Source organism: Fusarium proliferatum (assembly GCF_900067095.1).
Source record: "Fusarium proliferatum ET1 genome assembly, contig: FPRO_scaffold002, whole genome shotgun sequence".
In the NCBI taxonomy this organism is placed as follows: domain Eukaryota; kingdom Fungi; phylum Ascomycota; class Sordariomycetes; order Hypocreales; family Nectriaceae; genus Fusarium; species Fusarium proliferatum.
The window spans coordinates 4833416-4858783 of record NW_022194791.1 but is presented as its reverse complement, the minus strand read 5'-3'; the positions used below and the strand labels follow the sequence as shown (position 1 = coordinate 4858783).

Here is a 25368-nt window from a genome sequence, read left to right as displayed (position 1 = left end):
CACACCCGCCCCTGTCTCGGACTCAATGTGGACTTATCCTTATTAGGGTTAGCATGCGGCACTTGACCCCCGTCGGCTCATGTCTTATCCGTACCTATAGCCTGCTTGACCAGGTAATTGGCTCATGCAACTCTCGGCCGGCAATAGGGGTACCGAATGAGAATCTGAATGAGAATCAAAATGCCAGCTCACATAGTTCACAGTACCGTGGTATCCTCGGGCAACAAACAGTGGAGGAAGCTTCACCCTGCCTACGCGTCTGCCGAAGTGTGCTCCTTTAATGCTATACCAGTAGGACAAAGCCTCAAGGGCTATTACGCTGTGACGGATCATGCTTCGGCCGCATTCGAGATCAAGCCATGGTGTATCGATGAAATTGATAGTGTCTCCTCCCAAGAAGTGGACCATGCATAATATAGATCAGATAACCGTTTAAATACAATACTCCCCGCGTTACACATATCTATTCACTTTTGAGGATAGCGTCATCTCCTGGGAGTTACCACTTGTTAACTTTGTGTCTCATCAAGGACTCAACATCACGCTGATAAAGTTTAGAGCTTTCTTCATCCACGTACCCGGCTAGCCCGCATGCTTATGGTGTACATTGCTTTTATCCTCTATAAATGTATCTTTGAACCCTTGAGTAACATGATTAAATTTCAAAAGCACAACACATTTATCTACCTATTAGCACTAATTCGCCTTCGAACTCTCATGTAAACCTCTTCTCTCCATCCAAGGAATCCAATATGAGCCGCAGCTGGTCCAAGCACCGGCTGCGAGATCAAAACTGCCACCGAAGTTGTTAAAGCTTCCTTGTTTGTAATATAGCCCAAAAAGCGTAGATCCAGAATCCGACAGACGCTGTTGGCAAGAACTGAAGCGGCATTCAAGAGCATATCTCGCTGCCAGAATGTGCAGATCTTGTCTGCTGGCTCAGATGGAGATATGTCAGATGCTCCGATACTACCGAAAACATCAGAGAGTCTAAGGTTTGACGTTCGTGAGATGCGGCAGAGTACATAGAGATGTATAAGTGCTGTAGTTGCGGTTCCCGCTATGTACACGCATCTCAGCAACGAGTGCGTGTCCGATTCTCGCTTGTCTGGATTTTGGATTTTTTTGGAGATCTCTGACTCGGGTGGGTTTGACGCATTTCTGACTCTATGCTTACGTAGAGCGGTGGAAAGAACAGTGGTGAAAAGAGCGACGTAAAGAGGGACACCCTGCCACAATGCAGTCACTTTCTGCCAGGCAGTCTTGTCTTCAAAAGGTCCCAGCATCAGTGCAGTAGGTATGATGTATCCAAAGATTATACCTGGAATAAACGATTTGACTACTTCTCCATCGATCGAGCGGTCGGTAATTGTGTCTATAGACCCCCAAAGGATATGCTCGCATGCTGAAATCAAGTGATATATTGGCGCGATTCGTCCTACTGCCGCGACGTGGAAGATGATGATAAAGACCGATGAGCTATGTTGCGCTGTGTTAGCGATCGATCGATGTCTTGACGTGAATTCTTCTGTGGAGCCCTACAAAGAAGTGATCAGACCATTTGAGCCAACGCGATGGCTTTCAAGAGTCCAGTCAAGAATGGTAGACATCAACAGTGGCATAAAGGAGATCAGCTGTAACCTTGTCGATGTGCCTGATTCAAGGGAAACTCCAAAAGTAGCTACAGATGTAGCCAAAATCTTGTCCAGAGTTTCAATACCTGTATAATGCTTTACCAAAGGCTCACCACCAAACGTGTTCGGTTTCTGTAATGGCACAAGCATCTCTGACGCCAATTGAAGTAACGCAACTTGACTGAAGGCTCCAACAGCTATGGGTAGCCAGGACCAAGATAGAGGTTTTGCGGGTAATTCGTCGTTGAATGGGACTGTGTGTTCACGTGGAGGCAGAGGAATACCGTTAACTCTCATGGCACCAACGAGCTTACTACCGCCTAGGAAAGTTATCTCGCTGAGAAGGCGAACTCTTGGGGGGCCGATGACAGCCAGGAGAGGATCTGCCATAGCTTGGATCTGTTGAATCTGGTGGGCATCATCGATGAGCCACTTTACTCGATCGAAACGCTCTTTCTGTACGGCGGCAAAAGCGGATTCTATGTTTTTAACACTCCATTTTGAATACTCACCCGTTAGGTGATTCACAAGAGATGCTGCTGTCTCAATGGCTGAGTTGCCTCCTTGACCTGTTAAAGGCTCAAACTTGACAAGGTTAGTATGGTGAGATGGACATTAGATAGGCCATAGTACCTTATGAGCTGCATCACCAATAGTGATAATGCGCTTGTAATGCCATTTTTCAAACACATATTCGTGAAGTGCTGTCAGTGTGGAGTTGGTTCTAGCTTCTGTGACCAAGGTTAGGAGGATAAAAGAGACTTCAGCCACCAGGGCATAACGGCAGAGAACTCAAATGAAAACATACCATACAGCTGTCCGAAGGTGACCTCGGGTGTGATAGGATCAGATGCATGCTCTGCCACCAGTTGCTCCTCGTCTAGCTTTGTATAACGTGGGATATCATTGCCGTATAGAGGGACAGGCAGTTTAACAAAGAAGAACCAATAGAACTTTCCTCCTGGCCCGCTTAAGAGCAGATATGAGAATTTGTCGTTGTAGATAGGGTGGGCACCCTTGGGCAATTGCTCGATGGGGCGCGAAATGCCGAATATACACTTATAGTGACAGGGTACACGTGACCACTCGTTATCAGGAAAATACCCCGGTGATGCCTTATTTGCCATGCGCCACATCTCACGTCGAACGGTGCTGAAGATGCCGTCGGCACCGACCAGGATGTCTCCCTTGAACTCTTTTCCTTTGGCTGTGATGACTTTGATACCGTCTTCGAGTTCCACGACAGATCTGACAGCTTCTCCAGTGTACACAGAGTCTTTTGACTCGAGTTTTTCATACAAAACCTGTAACAGCATTTGCCTATCGATGAAGATAGTCGGATAGCCATGCCTAGACACGAAAGCATTAGATCATCACTTCTATACATTTGAAACTCATTGGCTAATGACATACCTCTTTTTGAGTTGTGTTTGGATATTGCGGAAATGCCTGATTATGGAGCCATCGGGATACCGTACAAATCTGTCCTGAAGCGGATTTTTCACAAGCGGACCGTCAAAGAGAGATAGAATACCCTCTGCGCAGCCTAGTTGATCCAGAATTCGAAGTCCATTTGCTTGAAGGCCAATGCTTGCACCAATCTGAGGTGCAATTTCGTTGCGAGATTCCAGTAAGATATAGTTTATACCAAGTCTTTCCAGCATATTTGCCAGGGTAAGGCCAGTTACGCCTCCGCCCGCAATAATGACTGTTCGCTGAGATTTTTCCATAATGTGTTAGATTGAGAATGGCTGGACAGTTGAGTTGGAAATAGATTCGATTTACTGTTGATGCACTACACGACTGTCAGGAGTTGCAGTCCTTCACTTGAGTTTTAACGTTTAATGTTCAGTCACAAAGACTATGAATAGCCGAATGCCGGCTTCCGGACTCACCGGCATGCCTGGCCTGGTGTATGATCATCGTAATGTAGATGAATGCGATCACGAGTTCCATCAAAATGTGGTAGCACTTCTGGTTGACTTAGATGATTATCGACAAAATGCATATGGGAGACCTCAAAACACCTGCCCAGCCAATCATCTCCTAAGCATAATCAGTTTTGCATACGAGAAACCCGACTTTAGCCTACTTCAAGCGTTCCATGGAAAGTCCATGCCGACAAGTACAAGTCATATTGCGGGGGGTTGTACGGGATGGGGACCCCGCATCTGGCTCCGGCAATCAAGCCTGTTGTCTCCCCATGGGGTCATCTCCAATATAGCTACTGTCTTCTTCCCCGGCCTGTCTTTTCCTTTAGATGAACAAATGATGTCATAGGGTACCCGTGTGGTGTACACGATCGCCCAACAAGCTTTGCATATACCCTCGGCTACAGCATAGTTACTCGACTAATTACCATGACCATCATCACCCTCAAGTGTAGTACTGCAGTAGGCTACTCGGGAAATGATAAGGTATGCACTGTTCGGGAGTTCTGAGAGCAATTCCAAACAATCAGTTTACCGAAGGCTGTTTAATACATTCTGGCAAAAGTAGTATTGCCGCTTCAAGTAAAACTTAAAGCTTTAAGACAAAACAATACACAATGGTTCTCAGGGTTTAATTATTTCCGTTAATACCTTTTTATTTCGTAACTTAATTAGGATCGATTAATAAGACAGGATGTAGAGCACTTGCTGGCTTAACTTTAGGTAAAAGATTTATAGGTTCCCTCAAGTCAGGAACATACCATAGCTTCCCAATCCAAGACAGAATAGGGAGTGGCGGAAAGTCCTTTCTGAAGTTTTTTATAAGCGGACAATACTGAATACTGCCAAGACCTCACAGGCACTGAATTATGTATTTCAACCTGTTGTTTCCCTGCCACGAATCCTGGTTTTGCCACATACTGCCTATGCCTATACAAAGCCCGTAAATAAGATTCTAGTTGTCCAAATCCGTCCGGCTCTAAGAAGAACTAAAAGTTATGGAAAGAACAGAGCAGAGTCAAAACCACATTAATGCTAAAAGTGAATAATAATGAGCCACATTTATAATAGTATCTACCAGGCTGCTATCGGGGGGACAAGGATTCTAGGTGTAGTATGTTGTGGCATTTCATTACATATTAAAAGCGTCAGGGGGAATGCTACCAAAATCCGGGAGCTCTAGCTTAGAATTAAGGTCCAATACTGCAAACATTCTACAGGTGTGTTACATTGTTTCCTCTATCCCCATTCTCAAACACTCATGCATTTAACCCATCTAGTTTAAATACACCATCTTCATATACAGGAAGGGGCTGACCCATATCATCAGCTTTAATGCTCAAGGCAATATAGCGAGAAAAGTATCTCGCGTGTCCAAGAGCACCACCCATATACCACATTCCTGGCTCTATAATCAAGTCAGCGTATGCCGTAGAGAGACCTAGCTAAGAGAAAATTAAAGACACTTACGCTTTGTGGGCTTAAAGGCTCCAATAACCTCCCCTTCAGTGTTCAAACCGAAACAGTCTCCAGCTCTCTTGGCAACTACTGGGCCGAATATCATCTTAGCATGTTGGCGGAGGTTGCCTACAAAGCCAGTTGCAAGTACTATCATATCGGCTTTAATTTCGACTCCGTCAGAAAATATAAGCCCGCTCTCTGTATATCTTACAGCATGGGCATCCGATTTGACTTTAATCTATAACAAAGTAAGTAAAGGTTTCACTTCAGTATAGCAATGCATGTCATACCAGATTTTTTCCAATTTTAGCCGATGTTCCGACATCAATGTAGTGTCCACCTAGGCGAACATTAACAGCATCTTGGATGTCCCCGAACGGATCAACCTTAAAACCAGCCCGTTCTAAAGCTTCGTATCTTTCTGGCTGTGCTCGGGCCATGGCGTGGAATACTTTTGACGAGAGTATACGAGCAATTGATATGGGGAGGCTAAACATGCCTCGGTCGCTGGTCTCTGTAGGGATGTTGCTGTTATACATCACTTGATAGAACGTTAGCTGTCAACACATATTTGCTAGCCAAAGGTCGCCTCCACTTACAGTCATAACGCTCTTTGATGAACTCGACCGGAAGCACAACTGTTGAAAAGGCAAAGAGTAAGAATCAAAGGAACTTATCCTTCTCGAGCCAATGGGAACTTACAGGTACGGCTCCTCTGAACCATGGTCACTTGCATACCTGCTTGCCACATGTCATCGGCAACATCGTGTGCTATTTGAGCAGTTAGAAGATTGCTCACTGTGGGAATGTGGAGAACGAGAGAGACAAGAAGACTATCAAGACACGCCGTTGAATCCAGTTACCTGTGTTTGCAGCACCGACTACGATTCCAGACTTTCCAGTCCAGGATTTCGCGTCTTTGTAATCGACAGAGTGCATCAAAATTCCCTTGAAAGCATCCTGTTCGAGATTGTCAGCTGTCATCGTCTCGAGCTGAATGTGTCTTCTCATTAGGCCTTGACGCTTACCTTGTCCGCTATGTTTGGCCAAACGGGAGTTTGCGAATTTGCGCCTGTCGCGAACACGACATGTCGGGTAGTGATTTGAACGGGTTGCCCGTTCTTGACGACATCCAGTGTATAGACTCTGGTTGCTTCATCCCAGGAGCCAGATACCGCAGTTGTTGAGAGCCAGATATTCTGGGTGAGTTTATAAATCAGCTAAGCCCAGAGTGTACAGATGCTCTGTTCTTGAGTCGGACTTACTATGCGGTATTTCTCTGCCCACTGTTTGTGGCCCTTAGCCAGCTCATCCTTGCTAAGGTACTCGTCATACTCGGGTCCAAAGGTTCGTTCGAAAGGCAAGTGGGCTGTGATCTCGAATTAGTAGTTGCATCGGCTTTCTTGTCTTGAGCGCGGAGATTGGAAACTTACAATACTCTCGAATAGTGTGTACTGAGAAGTAGGTATTGATAAGCTAAACGAGCAACAGAGAAGGGGGCAGTTTCAGCATGATAGGACTCGGGGAGAACTTACGCCGCGCTGATTCGTATCTCAACTTCCAGGCATCTCCGACCTGCACGTTCTTCTCCAGGATAACATATGAGACGCCAAGGGCTTTTAGTCTCCCACCGACACTGAGACCACTTTGTCCACCGCCGATGACCACAGCCCCGAAATGATAATGATGGTTCTCCGTTGTACCGGAGTTACCATTCTTCTCATCACCGCCATTGGCAGGGTCTAGCTTATCTACATTGCCGTGACCACTCAGTTGCTCAAGGAAGGTCCTCAGCACCCAAATCCTCCACTGACCATCATCAGATGGGACGAGAGACAGTATGCCAGAGCACTCGGTTGCTGGGGTCAATGTCTTGAAGGTAAAACTGCAATCAATCCACTCTACGCCGGCTTCAGGCTTTATCACCTTGACAGAACCTGGCACGAGAGTTGCATCTAATAGCCCGTGGCTGTCGCTGAGAGATGCCCATGTTGATGCTACTGAGCTGTCAAAGTAGAAGGTGCGGATAGTACCAGTCAACGCATAAGTATCGCGCCAGAGTGCGTCTGGGGTAAAGTGATGCTTTTGCAGCCGTGGAAACAATTCAAGTACTTGACTTACAGCTGCTTCTAAGTCAACATTAGGAGGTATCTTAGCCTTAGGAAGGCTCCCGGGGAGGAGCTCTAAGATGTTATTGCTTTTCTTGGGGGCTTCAGTTGTTGAATGCATTTTGCGAGATTGGTCAAGGTGATTTTGGGTGGTGCTGTGAATGAAAGTCCCCATGGGGTAATTTGACATATTTAAACTTCAATGCATGTCAGTTAAGATATCATAAGACACGCAAGCGTAAAAGCAGAGCCGGCCTTCACGGCTACAAAGCCGTGCTTACCAATGATTAAAAATTCACTGCAGCATATATGCTTGTCAAAAGTAACCGATGTTATTGCCGAAATGCTTGTCACAGAGTAGCGAGGGGCATTGTGACAGTTCCCGCGGGAGTAGGGAAACCTACTAATTGAACTATTATGGCCGGCTATTTGGCTGCCGAGAGCCTATGTAAGTCGTTGATTGGTAAGGCACTTATTATGCTTTGGACCGGAAATCGCGGATGTAGGCCACTATAATGTCCGTTACGTCTATCTCCACATCCACCTCCGATTCCGATAATCCACTCACTTACTTAACGTCCACCTATCCTTCCGACTCATGGTGTTTCGCACAACACTAGAAGAGCCGACTTATGTAGACTGTTGCTTTATTAGTTCTCGCACCAAGCAATGGATGTAAGGGAGTATGTCTACGGCACCGCTGATGGGGGCGTTCCATTGCACACCGATGTTTATTATAAGCCTGTTGCGAACGACTCTGTAAGTGAGGCTAGACCTATCGGTAAGCAAACTTGACGGATTCATGAACAGAGCAAGAGCTGATTGTATTGCGTCCGTACTTTAGCAATTCTTATCTACGGTGGTGCCTTTGTGGCTGGAACAAAAGCAACTGTATCCAAAGCCCGCCTTGACTCTCTTATTGATGAGTTCGGCTTTACAGTTGCTGTACCGGACTATCGTCATTGTCCAAGTGTATCTGTCTACGATGGACCCGTGACGGATATTCATACCGCCTACAAATGGGTCTGTAATGAGCTTCCTCAGCTCTTACTCAAAGACGTTGGTGCAAAAGTTGATGGCAGTCGAGTTGCAGTCATCGGCTCATCTGCTGGAGGTAACTTGGCTCTGCAACTGGTGAGTCCTCCTTCATGCAGTTGCTCGTATATTCTTCCGAAGTCGTACTGATCGATTTGTGATCTATCTTAAGGGATCTGCTACACCACCTCCAAAGGCTATTGTCTCTTACTTCCCCGCCATTTACTTAAAGGATCCCTTCTGGCACACGCCGATGGAAGCTATGGCTCAAATCCCGCGCTTCCCAGAGGCCTTTCTTAACAAGGTGTATGACGAGGGCGTTATCACCTCTGCTCCTCCATCGTTTAAGAAAGACCCTGGTAGTCCGAAACGGATACCAGACTTCTCTAAGCCCAGAACTGCTTGGCTTTTGAGCAATTTGCGAGACGGAACCATGTTTCGGAATATAGTCAAGGATGGCGACTATGATCGCGTAGACCCTGTTCAATTCTTCTCAAGCAATTTTCCCCCGACCTGTTTTATCCATGGCACCGAGGACAAAATGGCTCTTCCAAGATTTTCAGCAGAGGCATGCAGGACCCTGCAGTCTCTCGGTGTAGACGCCAGGTTAATCGTTGCGGAAGGATATGGGCATGATTTTGAAACTTCTATGGCGGCAGATCATCCCGATTTCTCAATTGTCCGCGAGTCACACCGCTTTGCGGCAGAGAGAGTCTAGCGTCCGGCCTCATAGTAGCTTGTTATAAACCAAATCAAGACTTGATTATCAACTGCATCTTTACAAAGTGTCCCTCAATAAACAATAGCCAATGTTTTCTTTACCCAATTAAATACATTACCAGTGTCGGGGCCTGGATCAGCCTTGGCCAGAGTCCATTTGCTTCCAAAAGAATGTCATGGCTATTGGTACGGAAACATTTCGCTCATATTACCGCGGCGTATCGAACATTCAATAGTTGAGTTGCACTGCTTCCCAACAGAGAGATAAACGCAGCCAACGGCGGTCAAGGCACTGCAAATTCATTTTGATTGTCTAAACTTAGATCCACATTGCACGAGTCCAAACTTGGCTATTCTTGCACCCAAGCTGAAACCTCCTTGTCTTGTGCAACCTAGCCCATAGCCCCACCAAGTAGCCTATCGGCTATCGAGTCCGCCGATGCTTACGGTCTATGCATTCCGGTGCGTCAGCAATGTCACAATGCAGAGCTGAGCAGCGCCTATCCACTTACCTTGAGCACCTGGAACTCTTCAATGCCGGTTCTGCCGCCTTCTCGTCCGAAGCCCGAATGTTTGACTCCACCAAACGGGGCCACAGGGTCGGATATTACACCCGTGTTGACCCCGACCATGCCAGTTTGTAGCATTTCAGCCGTCTTCCACGCCTGACTAAGCGCGTCGGTGTAGATATAAGCGCCGAGGCCGACGTCCGAGTCATTGGCCATTGCAATCAAATCCTTGTCGTCCTCAAATGAGTAGATAGCAACCACCGGTCCAAACAATTCCTCCTTGCTTGCCTGCATCGAATGTGACATGCCTGTCAGGATCGTAGGCGGGTAATAGTTCTCTGGGTCATCTGCCGATCGCGTTCCACCTAGCACTAGATTCGCTCCTTGCTGGAGAGCGTCCTCTACGAGTCGCTCGACCTTTTTGGTCCCCTTGACGTTGATCAGAGGTCCGATGGTTGTGCCAGACGACAGAGGGTCTCCTTTGATAACTTGCTCGTTGATGGTGTCTATGAGCCTATCCACGAATGTGTCCTCAATGCCCTTTTGAATATACACCCTGTTTGGTGATACACATGTCTGTCCCGACCCACGAAATTTGGCTGCCATGAATCCTTTGATAGCTCGGTCCAAATCTGCATCATTGAACACTTCGTTGTGTTAGTTGATCGGTACATGGAATGTCATGCAGAAGTTTACTTGCCAACAAATGGAGCATTCCCTCCAAGCTCCATCGAGAGCTTCTTCAGGGAATGGCTTGACTGTTGCATCAGAGTCTTGCCAACGGCAGTAGACCCTGTAAAAGACAGCTTCTTAACAGAAGGATGCTCGGAGATGAGCTTTCCAACGTCTACAGTATTGCTTTGAGTGGTCAAAACATTGATTACGCCAGCAGGGATACCAGCACGATGGCCCAGCTCAGCTAGGGCCAACGCGGAGTAGGGTGTCTCGGCCGCTGGCTTAATAACCATACAGCAGCCAGCCGCGAGAGCAGCACCCGCCTTTCGAGTTATCATGGCAGATGGAAAGTTCCAGGGCGTGATTATTCCAACAACACCGATCGGCTGCTTTATCGTGATAACTTGTGTTCCTCTTGCACTGGCTTGGACTGAATCTCCGTAGGAGCGGACTGACTCACCTTCAAACCATTCGAGGAAACTGGCTGCATACTTAATCTCAGCATGGGCTGCCCCAATCGGTCTTCCATTTTCAAGACTCAGAATCGTAGCAAGGTCTTTCTCATGTTCTTGCATAAGCTCAAACCAGTCCTTCAAGATTCTTTTGCGCTCTCGAGGTGAGGAATGCTGGAAATCCTCAAATGCCTTTTCAGCGAAATTAATTGCATCTTCTGTTCCCGAATTATCGCTGTAAGGAGCAGCTTTGTCAGCAATGCCTCAATCGGATGTAAATCGAGTAAGACTGGAGGATAAATTACAGGTCAGGGCATGAGCCCAGGTATTCTTTTGAAAATGGGTTGAAGACCGAGAACCGTGAGTTAGCACCGGCCTCGGTCCATTGCCCGTTAATGTAGGCCTTCTCTCTAAACAACTCTGGGTCTCGTAACAGAGACTTGACCTGTGTTGGGTTTGTTAAGCGGAATTCTTCACGGGAGGAGAAATGATTACTTTACCTTTGAGCTTGACACAGTGGCCATCATTCGTGTTGTTCGCCAACAACAGTTTGAGATTGCTAAAGGATAGTTTTTGATGAAACAGGGTCGCAGCATCATAAGAGTACCAGGATGAGTTTTGGACATCGAAATTAAGGCATTGACAATATAAAAGACAAGTCTACCGTCGTATGCAAAGAGGCTCTGGTTTTATTTGCATCAGGACAACGTCGTCTAGACAGAAACTTAGTAATATAAATAGCCGCGGGTTGAGTTTTGACTTTCCGTCCTTGTTCAAAGTTACCTTCGGTTATCAAAGTTACTAAGAGGTACAGTACGTAAACTCAAGGCCGGTCTGCCGAGGCCTCGCGATAAAGTATGGGCCGACGTTACGCGTTATAATTGCTGTTAAAGACCACACTTATCGGCAAGGTCATTAACACAAGGTTTCAATACTTTGACATAAACACAAATATCGATGTTTATCAATAAACTACTTGTTCCGTCTTTATCTCAAAGGATTGGATAACAAGACGTTATCTGAACCTTCAGCATGAACTTATCGAGAAACATTCCGAGGCTCGTTGGCAAGGTTGCTATCGTCACTGGTACGTCCTATGAAAAAGCAAACCTCTGATTTCATTTGCTCTGTATGTTTCCAGTCGCTGACTTTTGAAAGGCGGTGGCTCTGGCTATGGAGAGGGCATCGCCAAGAGATTCGCCCAAGAAGGAGCCAAAGTTCTGATTACCGACCTAAACAAGCGGGGTGGAGAGAGAGTGGTAGAGACCGACCATGACTCTATTTCTTTCTTGAAAGCAGATGTTGGACTTCAAGAAGACTGGAGAAAGGTTATTGAGACTGCTAAATCTCGATACGGGCGGCTCGATTGTCTCGTGAACAATGCTGGCGTCACATATCACAACAAGGTAAGTGACCATCCAAACGATGAAGTTCAAACTGACGTTCTGTTTTTATAGCCCACATCTTCTGTGACCGAAGAGGACTTCGATAGGTGTTTCCGAGTCAACGTCAAGGGCGTATTCTTTGGCTCACAGGCCTTCCTTCCGGAGCTGATCAAACAAGGCGAAGGTGGGACTATGATTAACGTGGCGTCAGTTGGTGCTACGAGACCCCGGCCAGGCCTCGTCTGGTATAATGCTTCCAAAGGTGCAATCTGGAACGTAAGTTATAATATGAGCCAGAGAACCTTCATCAGGGACGTATTCCACGTACTAACTTGAGCATAGGCAACTAAGGGCTTGGCTGCGGAATATGGCGCACACAATATCCGCATCAACTCGGTCTGTCCCCTTCTTGGCGGAACTGGCTTGTAAGATACTGTTGATTATTCTTTAAACACAAGCTTTGACTGACTGTGCCTAAAGATTTGAAGCTTTCTCTGGACAGCGAGACACGCCGGCTAATAGGGAAAGATTCATCGGCAATGTACCATTACAGCGGCTTTGCAAGCCAGAGGATGTTGCTGGCGCTTGCTTGTTCCTTGCGTCGGACGACAGCAAATTTATTACTGGTATCAATATGGAGGTTGATGGAGGCAGAGCCATCTGAAGAAAACGCATCTTCCAGAGGTAGTATGGTCCGTGAGTTGTAATCGAGCTCGGTCGTTATATTCGGCTTTCGTAACTTTCTTAATAGACTCGCAATGAACTTCTGATCTCTAAATACCTACCATCTACTTGCTAAACAAACAGAACGTTAATGATCTGGTAAAGGAATACCTTAAAGTTTATAAAGTAATATTTCTCAATATATCTATAAAGTTCATTTTTCATCTTATTAGCTGAAAATACCAAAGACCTTGTGTGCAAGGTTATTGAGTGTTGTTCGCTGCTTTAAGCTCTTAGCCACACGTCTTAACTATAAACAATATCTCTATTTGTTTTTAAGTTTACATATCAGCTTTAAAAGGTATTTAAAAAACCCCAAAGTCTACTATAATTTAAACGTTCATTACCTCCCAGGTGGTAAAGCTTTATTAAGTTAATATCATGAAGTTAGCTGCCTCAATTGCGACCTGAACCTAGATGCACTCAATTCGGCTAGCCGAAATCTAAAATAGTATCTTTATATAATGGAGATTACTATGTTTTGAAAGCATAAAAGGCCCCTGTGGAGTTACTAACACAAGTCTTGGTTACCTAGTGGATACTAAGCGGCAGGATACATTTGAAAATGCCTTCAGCCTATCGACTTGTTTCAACTTACTGAAGTTTGTATGCTCCGATTATGATATTAGTTGGTCATTTGGTCAAAAATAGCAAACGTAGAGGTGCTTTTGCTGGTAGCGACGAGGGTGAATGACATAGGAAAGATAAAGTACGCGTTCACAACTGTTTGTGACTTGGGCGTGGACATACATCCGGTTGAAATGGGGAAGAGTATTTTACCACGGTATGGATATGAATGGCGTGGAAAACAAGCGGGAGACAGATAAACACTTGAAAGTGGACATAGGCATGCGACATTGAAAGAATACAAGACCAGGGTAACAGCCTAGCCGATATACGTAAAACTCATCTTTCAGTTGAATTAGAGCTCGAAGATCGGTATACGGTCCCACTCTTGCTATTCTTAACACAGGCTACAGCTAATGCCATGCTTGGCCATTATGAATGACAAGCCTCGGGGACCAAAGGCCCGCGGGTCCGGGTCGTTCCATAACAGCTCAACAATCCGTGCTCCTGTCTTTACTGCACCAGGCGTCCCTGACGCCCTTGCTTTAAAACCTGTCCTGAAACCCGCAACATGCTTCTCGCTTCGTGCACAAGAACCCATAATGACACCTGGCCAGAGAAGCATACGTCGATATGGTGATTCGCTGACAAACAGGTTATAGAAGTTGGGCATCATTTGGTCAATCCGTTCTTCAATCTCAAACATCAGTTCCGGATCGGCAAGCATGTTCCGTTGAAATGCCGACTTCAGATATACGATTAACGCGTTCTGATAAATCATTGTCGCGCCTGCACGCTCTTTGTAAGGCCGGAGACCATTGCTTTCATCACCGGCTTCGTCAACACTATGTAATTTCTGCAGCAAGGACTCATACTCCTTTGACAAAGCTGTTGGCCTCTTGGGGTTTTGTTGCTCCTCTTTGCGTCGAGCCTCAACAAGCTTTGAAACTCTTGGCACCAGCTCGAATAACTGCTTTCCGAAACCAAGAAGGTATCCTCGAGATCTATACCCGTCAAGGACATCAAGCGAATGTACGGAAGGGTCGATCTCGACAAACTCATTCGATGTAAGGCTGCGAGGAGTAATTGCGAGCTTGATTGTGTGATATGTGTATAGCTCAAGGATGAACCCTTTCAGGCTCCGCAGCTCATCAAGAGCATTGAGGTCGCTCGTGAGGAGTTTGATGTATTCCTGGCTGGCTTTGAGGTGGTGATAGATTGAGCTGCGGGAGCTGCCCTGAACGTGCTAGATTGTCCTGTTAATGTTTGGTATCAAGACTCGACCGATTTCACTCACATCAAATACGCAGAGGAGCAGTAGAATAAGCAGGACACGGGAAGGAGTTGGTGGCGTTATGTCAGCTTCTGGTGCATAGATGGTCTGTCCAGCTCGGTAGTACAGAAGCTTCTGTATTCCAGACAGCACGTTGGCATAATGGCTACGAGCAGCTACCTCTAACCCACAGGCGCCTTTATGACTAGATGACGTATCGTTAATGACGACGTGAGCTCCTCCAATGGCGAGGACACAATTGAGCACCAGCGCATCATGTGAGGCCAGCGGCAGCAAGTACTGTATAAATGGGTTCCCGTCCAGGCTTGGTCCACGTGTCAGCATCTCGGCCGTGACGCTGATGTAGTGCTGATAGAGTCTCCGGGAGTTATCGCTTAGATATGCGAGGTTTCCATATGCTGGAGCGGCTCTTAGAGATGAAGTGGCTGCAGCTCTTGATCCTGATTGAACCCTAGGAACACAATATGCCGTAAGGCTGACGTTTTGTGGTGGGTTGGGACTGCTAGCTTGTGTTGTGCTGACGCTGAGCTGCATGTCTGGCTGTTGCTTTTCTTCCGTCCTTGGCCAGGTGCAGTCTTGCTGAGACCTCTCACACGCTGTGCATATTGGTTTAACCTCGTCGCACTTCTTACGTTTTGCGCGACAAGTAAGGCATCCATTCTTTGAACGTGGATGTTTTCGACGCCATTTCTTTGGGAACGGCGCGCCGCGAATTGGGGAAACCTCCTGTTCTTCCATTATGATAGTTGCAAACGAGTTTTCAAGCAAACAGACTATCCGACCTACACATATGCGTTGATATAAGAAAGTCTTCGTTACGCCCTACCGGCATCGTCATCCTTATAGGGCTGAGCAAAAGGAGCTACAACTGATACGTCGTAAGCACAACTATGCTCATTCGACGTTAGCGTAGGAGCGATCCTCTATCTAAGCGCTTATCTAAACGCCGTGTGCTGTGGGTCCACAGTGGCCAGCACGCCAGTCAATGGGTCATAATCCGTGCACATGGAATGTATAGTGAGGAGTGAGGTTTTCGTCACGGGTAATATAGTAGATATTGAATCACTATACATAGGTCTATCAGCCTTGTATGCCTATCCATTCGTTGTGTCCCTGGCACTGGTTGGGTCCCGGCATGTAATATCCAAAGTGCTTGTGTCAATGTTCTGACAGTCGTAGACCGGTGGCTTCTTGCTTGGAACCTGGACTCTGATATCCTCAGCCACGATGTTACTGCAACGCTGCAATAAGGTTAGTCAACTCCACTGTGTATTTGGCAATGAGTTCTTACATCGGGTGCACTGCAAACGAGAGTTCCAGCTCGTGGGTCGTATTTGGTTGAAACTGTTCCCCAGAAGTTCTTCATCGTGACATCCTCAATAGTCAGGTTTGCCTGGTATTATGTCAGCGACAGGTAGTTTACATGTGCCTGTTGAACTTACAGGGAACTCGTTGCACAAAGTCTGATTCTTCTGACCATAACACTGAGTAATGGTGATAGCGTTGTCGTTATTCTCGTGGTAGAAGGTATCGTATGTCACGTTTCTGACACGGCCGAGACCGCCGCCGCCGTTCAGAAGATCCTGGAAGGCAGTCTCAACGCCAGGCCAGACCTTGATTCGAGCACCATCGCTGGCATTAGACATGGAGATGTTGTAGATGTAAAGATTCTCCACGATGTCGGTCTCGCCCTTGTACTGGCCCAGGGAACCAACACTAATACCATGAGAGCCATTGCACACGAGGTTCTGAACAACCACGTTTGTACTGTTTGGCTTGAATGATACGCAATCTGCGGCTGTGAGAATGTGACCATAAAGTCCTGGATTGGGAGCGTACCGTCTGTGTTGTTGATAACAGAGTCTTGGATGACGATGCGGTCGGAACGGTAAGTATCCCAACCATCAGAGTTGGCGATTTTGACCCCATTCAAGCTCTTGGCTTCAAGATCCAAATCACTGATCAACACGTCGGTGCTGTTGATGATAATGTTGAACCACTGATTTCTGTGAGCTTGGTACTGTGCCGGGTGTGACTGAGACTTACGTTGGGTGGGTTGCGCATTCGCAGGTTGGACATGGTGAGGCCATGTGCGTCCTCAATCGTCAACAGGATTGGTCTGAGTAACTTGGCAACAATTAGTATTGACGGTAAGCAGAGGAGTGCTAGAGTGCATCACGACTCACAGTCTTGTTGACAGCCATCTCTTCCCAGTAAGCTTGCCCATGGCCATCAAGCACAGACTCCCCCTTTGTCAGATCGCCGTAAATATGGATATCCTTGCCACCAATCTTCCAGAACGAGGACATGTTCTGGAAGTCATACTTGAAGCTGTGGTCTGCCCAGTAGTAGGGATCGGACTTGAAGTTGACCTCTCCAGTAATGATAACGTCGACATGAGCGAGCCATGTCAAGTCAAGTGGCGAGGCAATGCTGTACTTTTGGTCAAGAACAATTGTGCCTCCTTTGTTGCACTTCTTGAACGCTTTCAAAATGCTTGGAGCATCGTCGACATTCTTGCCCTTACCCGCGTTGACATAACAGAAGTCCTTGCGAGATCGTGCGGGAGAGGCAGGAAAGGCTTTCCCTGTACCATAAGGGGCAGCTTCAACATGGGGCCTCTTGGGTAACGCCGAGTTGCGAGACGAGGTGCCAACAACTGATGACACAAGAGCAGACACGGCGACCGCCGAAACAAGGTTATTGAACAACATGTTGACTATTGAATGAATTGCTGATACGGAAACATATTATTGACGCCATACTCACGTCTTTATATTAATTATGCCAGACCGTTCGATATGTTTGAAAGTAGACATGTTATTGGTGGAAGAACTCTATCAGATATTCTGGCAAAGTTCAGGTGAGATCCACCGGCACTAATCGGTATCGTTCCCAAACCACGCGCTTTACCCCACGATGCCATTTACTTAAATTGCGGGGTAGGGTTCAATGTCGTTTTCTCCGCAAATTGGCCAATGGGCATCATTACCATGCTTTTGAGTTTCCCCTTGCTACTGGTTCATTTCCGGAGATCCCCCAATCCCCCCAAACTCCTCCGTACCCCAAGATTGAACGAGCCGGGTTGCCAGCTTGGCAGCCAATTATCAATGTCTTCTGCCTCGGTTGACTCGGATGTGCTGGGCATTAATCACGTTGAATATGACAGACTGTGCTTCCTGAATTCATATATTTGTCTAAAGTCAGACGTGTTCCTAGTCTCGAGTCCCCTGAACAATGCTATATACCCCCACCTCATCATCTTCCACCAAAGTTCATGATGGTCATATAAAGTCCCCCAACTGCCAACGTCACAATACGTTCATTCTTGTTGCTTAAAGAGACTGAACGGGAGCTTGCGGAAAGCTCTGGAATTATCTAGGGGCGCTACTAGAACATGTGGCGAACACAGAATCCAAGGGGAGTAAGATACCCCTTACGTATGCTACTCAAGCTCTCTTAACAACATACTTTGATTGAAAATGGGTTTCGGATAAATAGTCTACACGACGCACCTGCGTATGGGCAAGAAGTCCATGACTGTACGGCGAATATCTATTGAGCACAGAGCAATGCTGTGCTCCTTGACTGTTGATCCGCAGAATTCGCTTCATGGACATACACAGCGGCATTAGATGAGCATGTCTTATGTAGACATAGGCAAGCAATATATTCGGGAGAGGGATTCGATACAGTTGTTCATTGTCTTGAGTATATTTGAGTTGGAGGAAGTGTAGCTACATACCTATGCGAGGTTATCTCCAATCTATGCTCTGACATCAGAGAGGAAGCGAGTTGGATTAGATTGTATCAGAAGTCAAGCAGTTAAGTTCTTATGTAGAGAACCATTAGTTAGTCCATCCGTTAACCGGAAGGAACCTACTTAGTACGCTCATGTTAGTCTTTATCGCCCACCAATCACTACTTGCACACCGGAATGATCGCGTGGCCTCGAGTGCACATTATGTACGCCTGCTATCTTCAGCTTTCTTTGAACATCAGTACTATGATTTTCAATCACCGGTGTCGTAGCAGTCTCGCGTTATGAGCTCCAGAGTCGTGAATACATCTCTTGAAGGACATAAATACAGTAGCATCTTTTGATATCCACAACTGCGTAGTTGGTGAGAAGATTGTATCTTCCTACTTACTGGCTTGATAATACAGGGTTTGTTTCTATATGTAAATGGATACGCATTTTGAGCTGGTGGAAGTCGACTTGCTTGGAAGATATCAGCTTATGACTTTATTGTTAGGTTGGACTTGTAGATGGTTTAAGCTTTTTGGATTGTTCCTTAACACAAAGGTGATTTCAATCTCTGTTTATATGAATATCGGATTGTTGTCAGAGTTATCTACACAGATGCTCTGGAGCAATCTATGTTATGTGGACTATTGGGATTTGTCTTTACAATACACTTAACTTGTATATGATTCACATCGTTGAGGTTTTTTTTTTTAACTACGCATGGGTGGTATTGTACATTAGAACGGGGCATGTTATAACTGATGAGGATACAGTGGTTGGTCTAGCCATTACAGTTCCTCCTGTTCCAGCAATTCTGCCGGTTCCGTTGACGAGACAAAAGAAGCCCCTTCGCCTGTTAAATTGAACTCGAGGCGGCAGTCAAGTCAGTGGCTCTGGGTGATATCGCTTCTAAAGTACTATTTTCGGGACATCCGTGGCTGATGTTGCTCAGGTCCATCCTCGTCACGTTCATAACTGGCCTCGTACAGATCCCGCATACAAAACCTCAAGACTATAGCTCATGAGGTGAGAGGGAGGAACAAGCATATTTCTGTTTTTCACCAATACATCACGGTGGAGATTAATTGGTGCCAATGCTGTTGGTGGTGTCATGGCGGTTGCGTGCAGTGTCAAGCTGGGCACATAAGGTCTGGTCCGTGACGCAACTTATTCTTCCTTCAACATTTTTCTCTTCTCGCATTTCAATCTCTCAACTCGCCTTTTCATCTCCAATGAAATAATCTGCTACGCGAACAAGGAAACTCGAGACATCGAGTTATACACAACAATCATGTCTTCTACCAACACACCCCGAATCTCTTCTTCTCTTCACGAAGCCGCAAGTGCTGTGTTCAAGCTCACACAGCACAACAGCCGGCTCCAACAACACCAAATCGACCAAGCGCTGAAATTCAGACAGCTCGCCGATTCTTTGCATCGATCGATTGACGAGTTGGAGCTGTCGACCATGCACCTTCGATGTGTACCCGGCTCCGAGGCGTACTTCTATCAGGCCCAGCAGCATTTTTATTCATTCCGCCTCATCGAAAACGATCTCAATAATACTCTCGCATCCATCACCAACGCCGACTTCAAATTTGGTCAAGAAATGCGGACCAGCTATGCCCAGTTTCTGAGCCATGTTTCGTGCTACACCGGCGATGACACTCAAGCCCTGGCATCACTCAAAGCCACCACCGGATTATTCGACGTATTTCACTCGCAACAGCGCCAAAGACTTGCCGCCATGCGCGATCAGCTCGATAGCCTTACCCTTGTCATGAACAAGATGGCGGCTTTGAAACACGGGTTGGAGGAGCAAGGGTTGATCTGACGGACATTATTGGACCTGGAGCTTCGTTGTCGCTTGGGTTTTTCCATGAAGGCACTGTGGTGAATAATGAGGATATTTCCTTAATTCATGGGGAAGGAAGCATGACAGAATAATCGCCCGATACTCCGGCAATAACAGAAACCTCTCAGGTTTCTTCGAAACAACTACCAATATCATGATCGAATCTCGGTCTTCATATAATGTTCTGCAAGATAGAGGCCACGGACTTTCGCATCCATATCAAGTGTGAAAGATCATTACGGCGACTTCATAAACCTCTTTTAAACTGTAGTGAATTTAAACATCGCTATAGGCCACAGTTCGAGCTGTCGTCAAGATGATAGACACTCAGTCCATATAGTTGCTCACAAATAGTGAGCGATACTTCAGGCATTGGTGGCTCTCCTGCTTGAGTTCATTTCAAGCTTCTTCGAATTCTGTGTTGTTTTACCTTTCTGTCTGTCGAGTATATAACCTCAAACACAGGGTACAATTCAGCTTCCTCTTGATCAACCAGCGACCTCGACTTTCATTGAAGTCACGGGTTGATCCAGTAATTGACCGCTGACTTCTGTACTGTAAAGCTATCGACTTTGCGTTGTCCCTATCTGGTACCCCTTGGATTCGTCACGGGACCTCCGGAGTGGACTGGCAATGGTTCAACTTCCAAGGTGTTGATGCGGGGAAGTCCCTAATGACGGTCATCTTGTTGTTGAAAGCATAGATGGCTCTGAGTCGTGAGTTGAGAGTTGACTCCTGTTTGCCGTTGGCAATATACATTCCGTAGCCTGTGACCTATACTTTGGTATGGATCTTGGCGTTAACTCAAGACTTATGAACCTTGAGCTTTCTGTGTCGATGCTTTGGGATCTTGGGGTTGTCTTTTGGTGTGGCATTTATTCCATTATTCAATTCATACATGGCTTGATTGTTTGGCTGACTCGCCCTTAGTCGTAGATTTCGTTGCTGTAGGGAAAATTGTGGTGAGAAGCGTAGACCAAGACTTGAATGACTCTTGGGATGCGACTGCTGCTTTATGTTTAGTAAACTGGATCTTCCGCAGCCTTGCTTGATATATCAGACGCTCTGAGACGAACTATCTGAGCTCGAGGGGCTGAGAGAGAACAACTGAACCCGTTCTCCAGTCTGATCTAATGGCGTACAGTTTTGCGGAGCCGATATACAGATGGTTTGGGGATGCCCAAGACATTTGCGGACGTGGGTTGTACTGACTTCAGATATGTCACGAGAATCCTGGCCAGGCGAGTCTTGGGATTCTTGTTCTCTCATCCGGTTCTCTTTTTTGGCTGTGAGGTCCCTGACTTCTGTACGGGCGGATAAGGCCATCTCGCTGCGAACACTGGCCATTGTTACACTCTGCAATTGACGCTGTCGATAAAAGGGGTCCTCATTATATGACAACTAATCTCGTATACATAATATTTAGATAGTTGCTTCCGTAAAACCTCGCTGCAGGTTGTCAGAAGCTCATAGTTGACGCTTCCTTTAGTTGATCAACCGTGGGCCGTTGTGTAGACAAACCAGACAATACAAACGGTTTAACACAATGTATTATGCTGTTTTCTTACCAACAAAGGCAACATCGACCCGACTTCTTATTGTATGAGATGAGGAATAGTTGTGCGAATAATTACGAATACCCTAAAGGCGACCATTCTGTTTCATCCGGAAGTTCAGAATAGCTTCATTGAGAATTTATATTAATCGTGTAATATGGCCACGTATAAAATGATCCAGCAGAAAGTACATTAAATAAAATATTCATATCCCTTTCAACGGGCTCATATCTGCTCCTGGGATTGTCTTCCCGCGGAAGATCTTTTCCTTACTTTGGTCTTTGAGACTCTAGCGAGGCGGTAGACATTCAGCCTCTTACTTGCACCGCACTTCTGTGACTTGTTTCCCTTGCAGGCAACGTTGCACTGCGATACTGGAGCTTCAACACTACCATTGGAAGGGCCTTTCTTACTGCAGTAACAGTCCTCTCCGTTCTCAAGTCCCAAGTAGGGATATCCTTTGCTGGAACAAAAGTTTGAGCAGACACTGAGGGTCATCTTTTTGTTTGTTGTCTTGGCCCCCCCTAAGGCGCGAGCACCTTTCCCTTCGGTATAGCACCCGAGGTACTTTGGCGGGGTGTTGAGAGCCTCGAGGTTGACAGTGGGAGTATAAAGTGTATTGTTCCAAATGGATATGCGATTACCGGCACCACACTTCTGGGAAGAGTTTCCTGCACACGGCATTCTGCAGTCGCCATCTGGCGCCACAGTGGCCTGTGTCTTGGGCGAGTAACCGCAGTAACATTCCCGTCCATATTCCATTCCAAATAAGGGGTAGTTGAGTTTGCTGCAGAACGAAAAGCAGGTATCGAGAGAGACGGCAGAGCCTGTAAAGGTGGCACTGGGAAGTGTCCGGCCCCCTGACCCTCCATCCGTGTAGCAGCCTTTCCAAAGGGCAGCACCATCAAGTGCCGTGATCGGTCCTGTTGGTTGATCGGGTTGCTTGATCTTCCACACACTCAGTCGATTACCTGCACCACAGTAGCTGAATATGTTCCCTTTGCACTGCATTGAACACTGAGATATATCTGTTATGTTGGAACCTCCATTGACGATATCGTTGCCGCAATAGCATTCCTGGGAGTATTCTGTGCCGGCATATTTATAGCCGCCTGCCTGGCAGAATGCAACGCACATCTCGTTTGTCATGCCAGTCACGTTGGCTGTGCTGTCAGCTGAGAGTGCTCTGCCAGTGTTGCCCTCAGCGTAGCATCCATAGTATGTAGCCGCGCCTTTTGAGATTTGAGTCTGGCCAACAACGAGCTCTGCAGGCGGTATGTATGAGGTGTCATTCCATACCGTGAGGAAGTCTGGTCCTCCACAATACTGTGTTGTGTTGCCTACACAAGTCATTTTTCTTGCTGACGTGCATGCCGAAGCCTTGGTGTACGAGGCGCCCGATGTGAGCGCTCCTGCACAGTAACACTCTCGGCCATTTTCCATCCCGGCCAGTGGATAACCCTTTGCTTTGCATGTCGTTGTGCAATACTCTATAGACATGCTGTTTGAGCTCACGGCAAACTTGTTCAAGGTTCTGCTGCTACTGCCTTCAGGAGCGCAGCCAACGAAAGACCAGGAGCCAACCTTATCCCCTACAGCAGGATCAAACATAGATCCGATGCCAGCATCTCCAAGGTTGTTGATGGCCGGCTTCGCGTCGCATACTACCGGTGACGCTCTGCCAGGTCCACCGAAAGGTTTGTTACACCCAGGAAGAGCATCAATCATACCTCGGATGGGCTCATCAACCAGGGGCGCCATCTCTGGGCAATTGTCGCTAAAGTATGGTGTTTGTGAAGCGGCAAGGATGGGACATTTCGAGATTGCTCCTCCGATGCTATCGTTATTGATGCACTTCTTGATAGCAGTCGCAAGAACAGTAGGATTCCAGCCGTTTAGGAAGTCGCCGTGAAACGCATAGCCAGTAGTGTCTCCGTTAGCAAAGACAAATCGACCACCCTTGCTTTTGTCGATGTTGTTGACTCCATAGATGACCTCGAAGAACAGATGAGGGAGCTGGCGTGGATGGCTCGGAGGGCAGATACCATTGTCTATTTGGGACATGTAGGCGACGTGGCTCTGGTCAGATTGGTAATCCTGTCCATTCCAACATGATTGGAAATGGATCTGTGCTCTCATGCCATTATCACAGTCTGTCTTCCACATGTAGTTACGCTCCTTTGAAGGCCCTGAGCTATCCAGGCATGCGAAGCTGACTCGGTCGGCTACTGGGCGACCTGAGTACCTTGAAGTACTATATGTTTTTGTCTTGGAATCATAAGATCGAGCAAAGTTGTCTCCGGATAGCATCTTGAAGCCCGGGGGAAATGGCTCGATGTTTGTCTTGTTCTCTCCACGACCGAGGTAGTATATCACAGTCCCACCGTTTGGAACCATCTGGAAGCTCCCATTCGCGTGCTGATAGAAGAGCTGAGGTGTCCAGTAGGCTGATTTATCGTCTTGGACCTCGCAGGAAGTACACCTTGAAGCCTGGAGGCTGTCAAAGGTAGAGTCAATGTTGATGTTGCTGGCACCAGAGACCTTGTGGACATGTGCTGAGAAGGTTCCAGGGGCAATGATGGGATCAACCCGGCCAGTCTGTATGATACTACATGACATGCGCCAGTATCCCTCGACCAAGGCTGCGAGAGCCAAGAGTCTGAGGAAGCTATTCGTGTGGTTGACCATCTTGGATGTACAAGTAGTGGGTGAGGTGGAACAAGGAAAGAATATTGGCAAGGCCTTGTTCAGCACCCGTGAGACGATGTTGTTGAGGTTTGAGATGGGTCCTGGGATTGAACTGATCGGGACATGATCGTCTCAAATACAACGCTCAGAACAATTTAGCCAGGAACAACGCCCTGATAAACTGACTTTGCCAACGGGAAGTCATTCGGATTATACCCTTTTTGGTTGCGCTTGAGCCTCAATCAAGGAAACATAAAAAACCACGCGTCGCAGTATGAGATGCAATGTCACCAATGGGGTCGATGGTTGACAGGCATTCTGAATTCCTTGGTTTTGATAGTCTACATTCCAGCGCTAGCCTCTGATGAGTCGCGAGGATGAGAGACTAAGCTTTATCGAAGCTGTCTGGCCGAGTCTGGATAGCTTCATAAACCTTAAACCCGAGTCGTGGATAGGCGCTACTGGCGCAGGCACCCGCGGTCGCATGATGGCTGCGCCAAAATCGAAAGCCCAGGAAACCTTATTGCGACGATGCGCTTGGGGTCTCTGACAGATGGTGTGGGTGCCTTTTTCCATAACCCCATTTTCTTTCATCTTTTGCATACCAGTCATGATTTGAGTTCCATCGGCCAAACGACTTTTCTGTGGCCAAAACTCAGAGAGAGGTACGGTAACTGAAGGGCCACTCCGATACTATGTAGATATTACAAATGACCGGTCGGAGTTCTGTGATATCCAATGATGAGCTTGTCATGTTCTGTCGATGCTGACCATCCATTCTTCGAGAGGCGTTCCGCCATGGACCGGAGACGTTCCCTTTGACACGTTGACGTGAATGCGCGTTAGGCCCTTCGGCACGCTTCCTACCAGTTGAGTCTACGTCCTGCTGGCTTGTTCAAGAAAGAGGGACTTGATTTCATATGTAACCAAGTGACTGGTAGTTTATGCCAAACGTCATCGTGCCATTGCTAAGATAATAAGTAGCTCCTAAAGTTGTCACTGCGTGGTAAACAGCCCAGTCTTGCCG

The 25368-nt window shown here is 46.8% G+C and overlaps 8 protein-coding genes across 8 annotated transcripts; 3 read left to right on the top strand and 5 right to left on the bottom strand.

Moving 5' to 3' along the window:
• Window positions 1-683: 683 nt before the first annotated feature.
• On the bottom strand, window positions 684-3364 carry FPRO_02162 (uncharacterized protein; the record flags this gene model as incomplete). The annotated part of the gene is made up of 5 exons (XM_031227766.1): window positions 684-1479; window positions 1543-2219; window positions 2268-2365; window positions 2443-2984; window positions 3048-3364. 5 exons carry the CDS (start codon window positions 3362-3364, stop codon window positions 684-686), a joined length of 2430 nt encoding a protein of 809 aa, XP_031078170.1.
• Window positions 3365-4824: 1460 nt separating this feature from the next.
• On the bottom strand, window positions 4825-7255 carry FPRO_02163 (uncharacterized protein; the record flags this gene model as incomplete). Its single annotated transcript, XM_031227765.1, has 10 exons — window positions 4825-4973; window positions 5036-5264; window positions 5317-5567; window positions 5626-5664; window positions 5729-5797; window positions 5890-5986; window positions 6055-6225; window positions 6292-6395; window positions 6460-6480; window positions 6562-7255. The coding sequence occupies 10 exons, from the start codon at window positions 7253-7255 to the stop codon at window positions 4825-4827; spliced, it is 1824 nt and encodes a 607-aa protein (XP_031078169.1).
• A 548-nt stretch (window positions 7256-7803) lies between these two features.
• FPRO_02164 (uncharacterized protein) lies at window positions 7804-8887 on the top strand (the record flags this gene model as incomplete). The annotated part of the gene is made up of 3 exons (XM_031227764.1): window positions 7804-7915; window positions 7979-8268; window positions 8342-8887. The coding sequence occupies 3 exons, from the start codon at window positions 7804-7806 to the stop codon at window positions 8885-8887; spliced, it is 948 nt and encodes a 315-aa protein (XP_031078168.1).
• A 2670-nt stretch (window positions 8888-11557) lies between these two features.
• Window positions 11558-12574, top strand: FPRO_02165 (uncharacterized protein; the record flags this gene model as incomplete). Its single annotated transcript, XM_031227763.1, has 5 exons — window positions 11558-11612; window positions 11684-11931; window positions 11983-12186; window positions 12253-12335; window positions 12391-12574. 5 exons carry the CDS (start codon window positions 11558-11560, stop codon window positions 12572-12574), a joined length of 774 nt encoding a protein of 257 aa, XP_031078167.1.
• Window positions 12575-13597: 1023 nt separating this feature from the next.
• On the bottom strand, window positions 13598-15232 carry FPRO_02166 (uncharacterized protein; the record flags this gene model as incomplete). The annotated part of the gene is made up of 2 exons (XM_031227762.1): window positions 13598-14446; window positions 14498-15232. The coding sequence occupies 2 exons, from the start codon at window positions 15230-15232 to the stop codon at window positions 13598-13600; spliced, it is 1584 nt and encodes a 527-aa protein (XP_031078166.1).
• Window positions 15233-15588: 356 nt separating this feature from the next.
• Window positions 15589-17208, bottom strand: FPRO_02167 (uncharacterized protein; the record flags this gene model as incomplete). Its single annotated transcript, XM_031227760.1, has 6 exons — window positions 15589-15735; window positions 15786-15887; window positions 15937-16286; window positions 16334-16493; window positions 16541-16621; window positions 16681-17208. 6 exons carry the CDS (start codon window positions 17206-17208, stop codon window positions 15589-15591), a joined length of 1368 nt encoding a protein of 455 aa, XP_031078165.1.
• A 2325-nt stretch (window positions 17209-19533) lies between these two features.
• FPRO_02168 (uncharacterized protein) lies at window positions 19534-20076 on the top strand (the record flags this gene model as incomplete). Its single annotated transcript, XM_031227759.1, has 1 exon — window positions 19534-20076. One exon carries the CDS (start codon window positions 19534-19536, stop codon window positions 20074-20076), a length of 543 nt encoding a protein of 180 aa, XP_031078164.1.
• A 1802-nt stretch (window positions 20077-21878) lies between these two features.
• Window positions 21879-24341, bottom strand: FPRO_02169 (uncharacterized protein; the record flags this gene model as incomplete). The annotated part of the gene is made up of 1 exon (XM_031227758.1): window positions 21879-24341. One exon carries the CDS (start codon window positions 24339-24341, stop codon window positions 21879-21881), a length of 2463 nt encoding a protein of 820 aa, XP_031078163.1.
• Between the last annotated feature and the right edge of the window lie 1027 nt (window positions 24342-25368).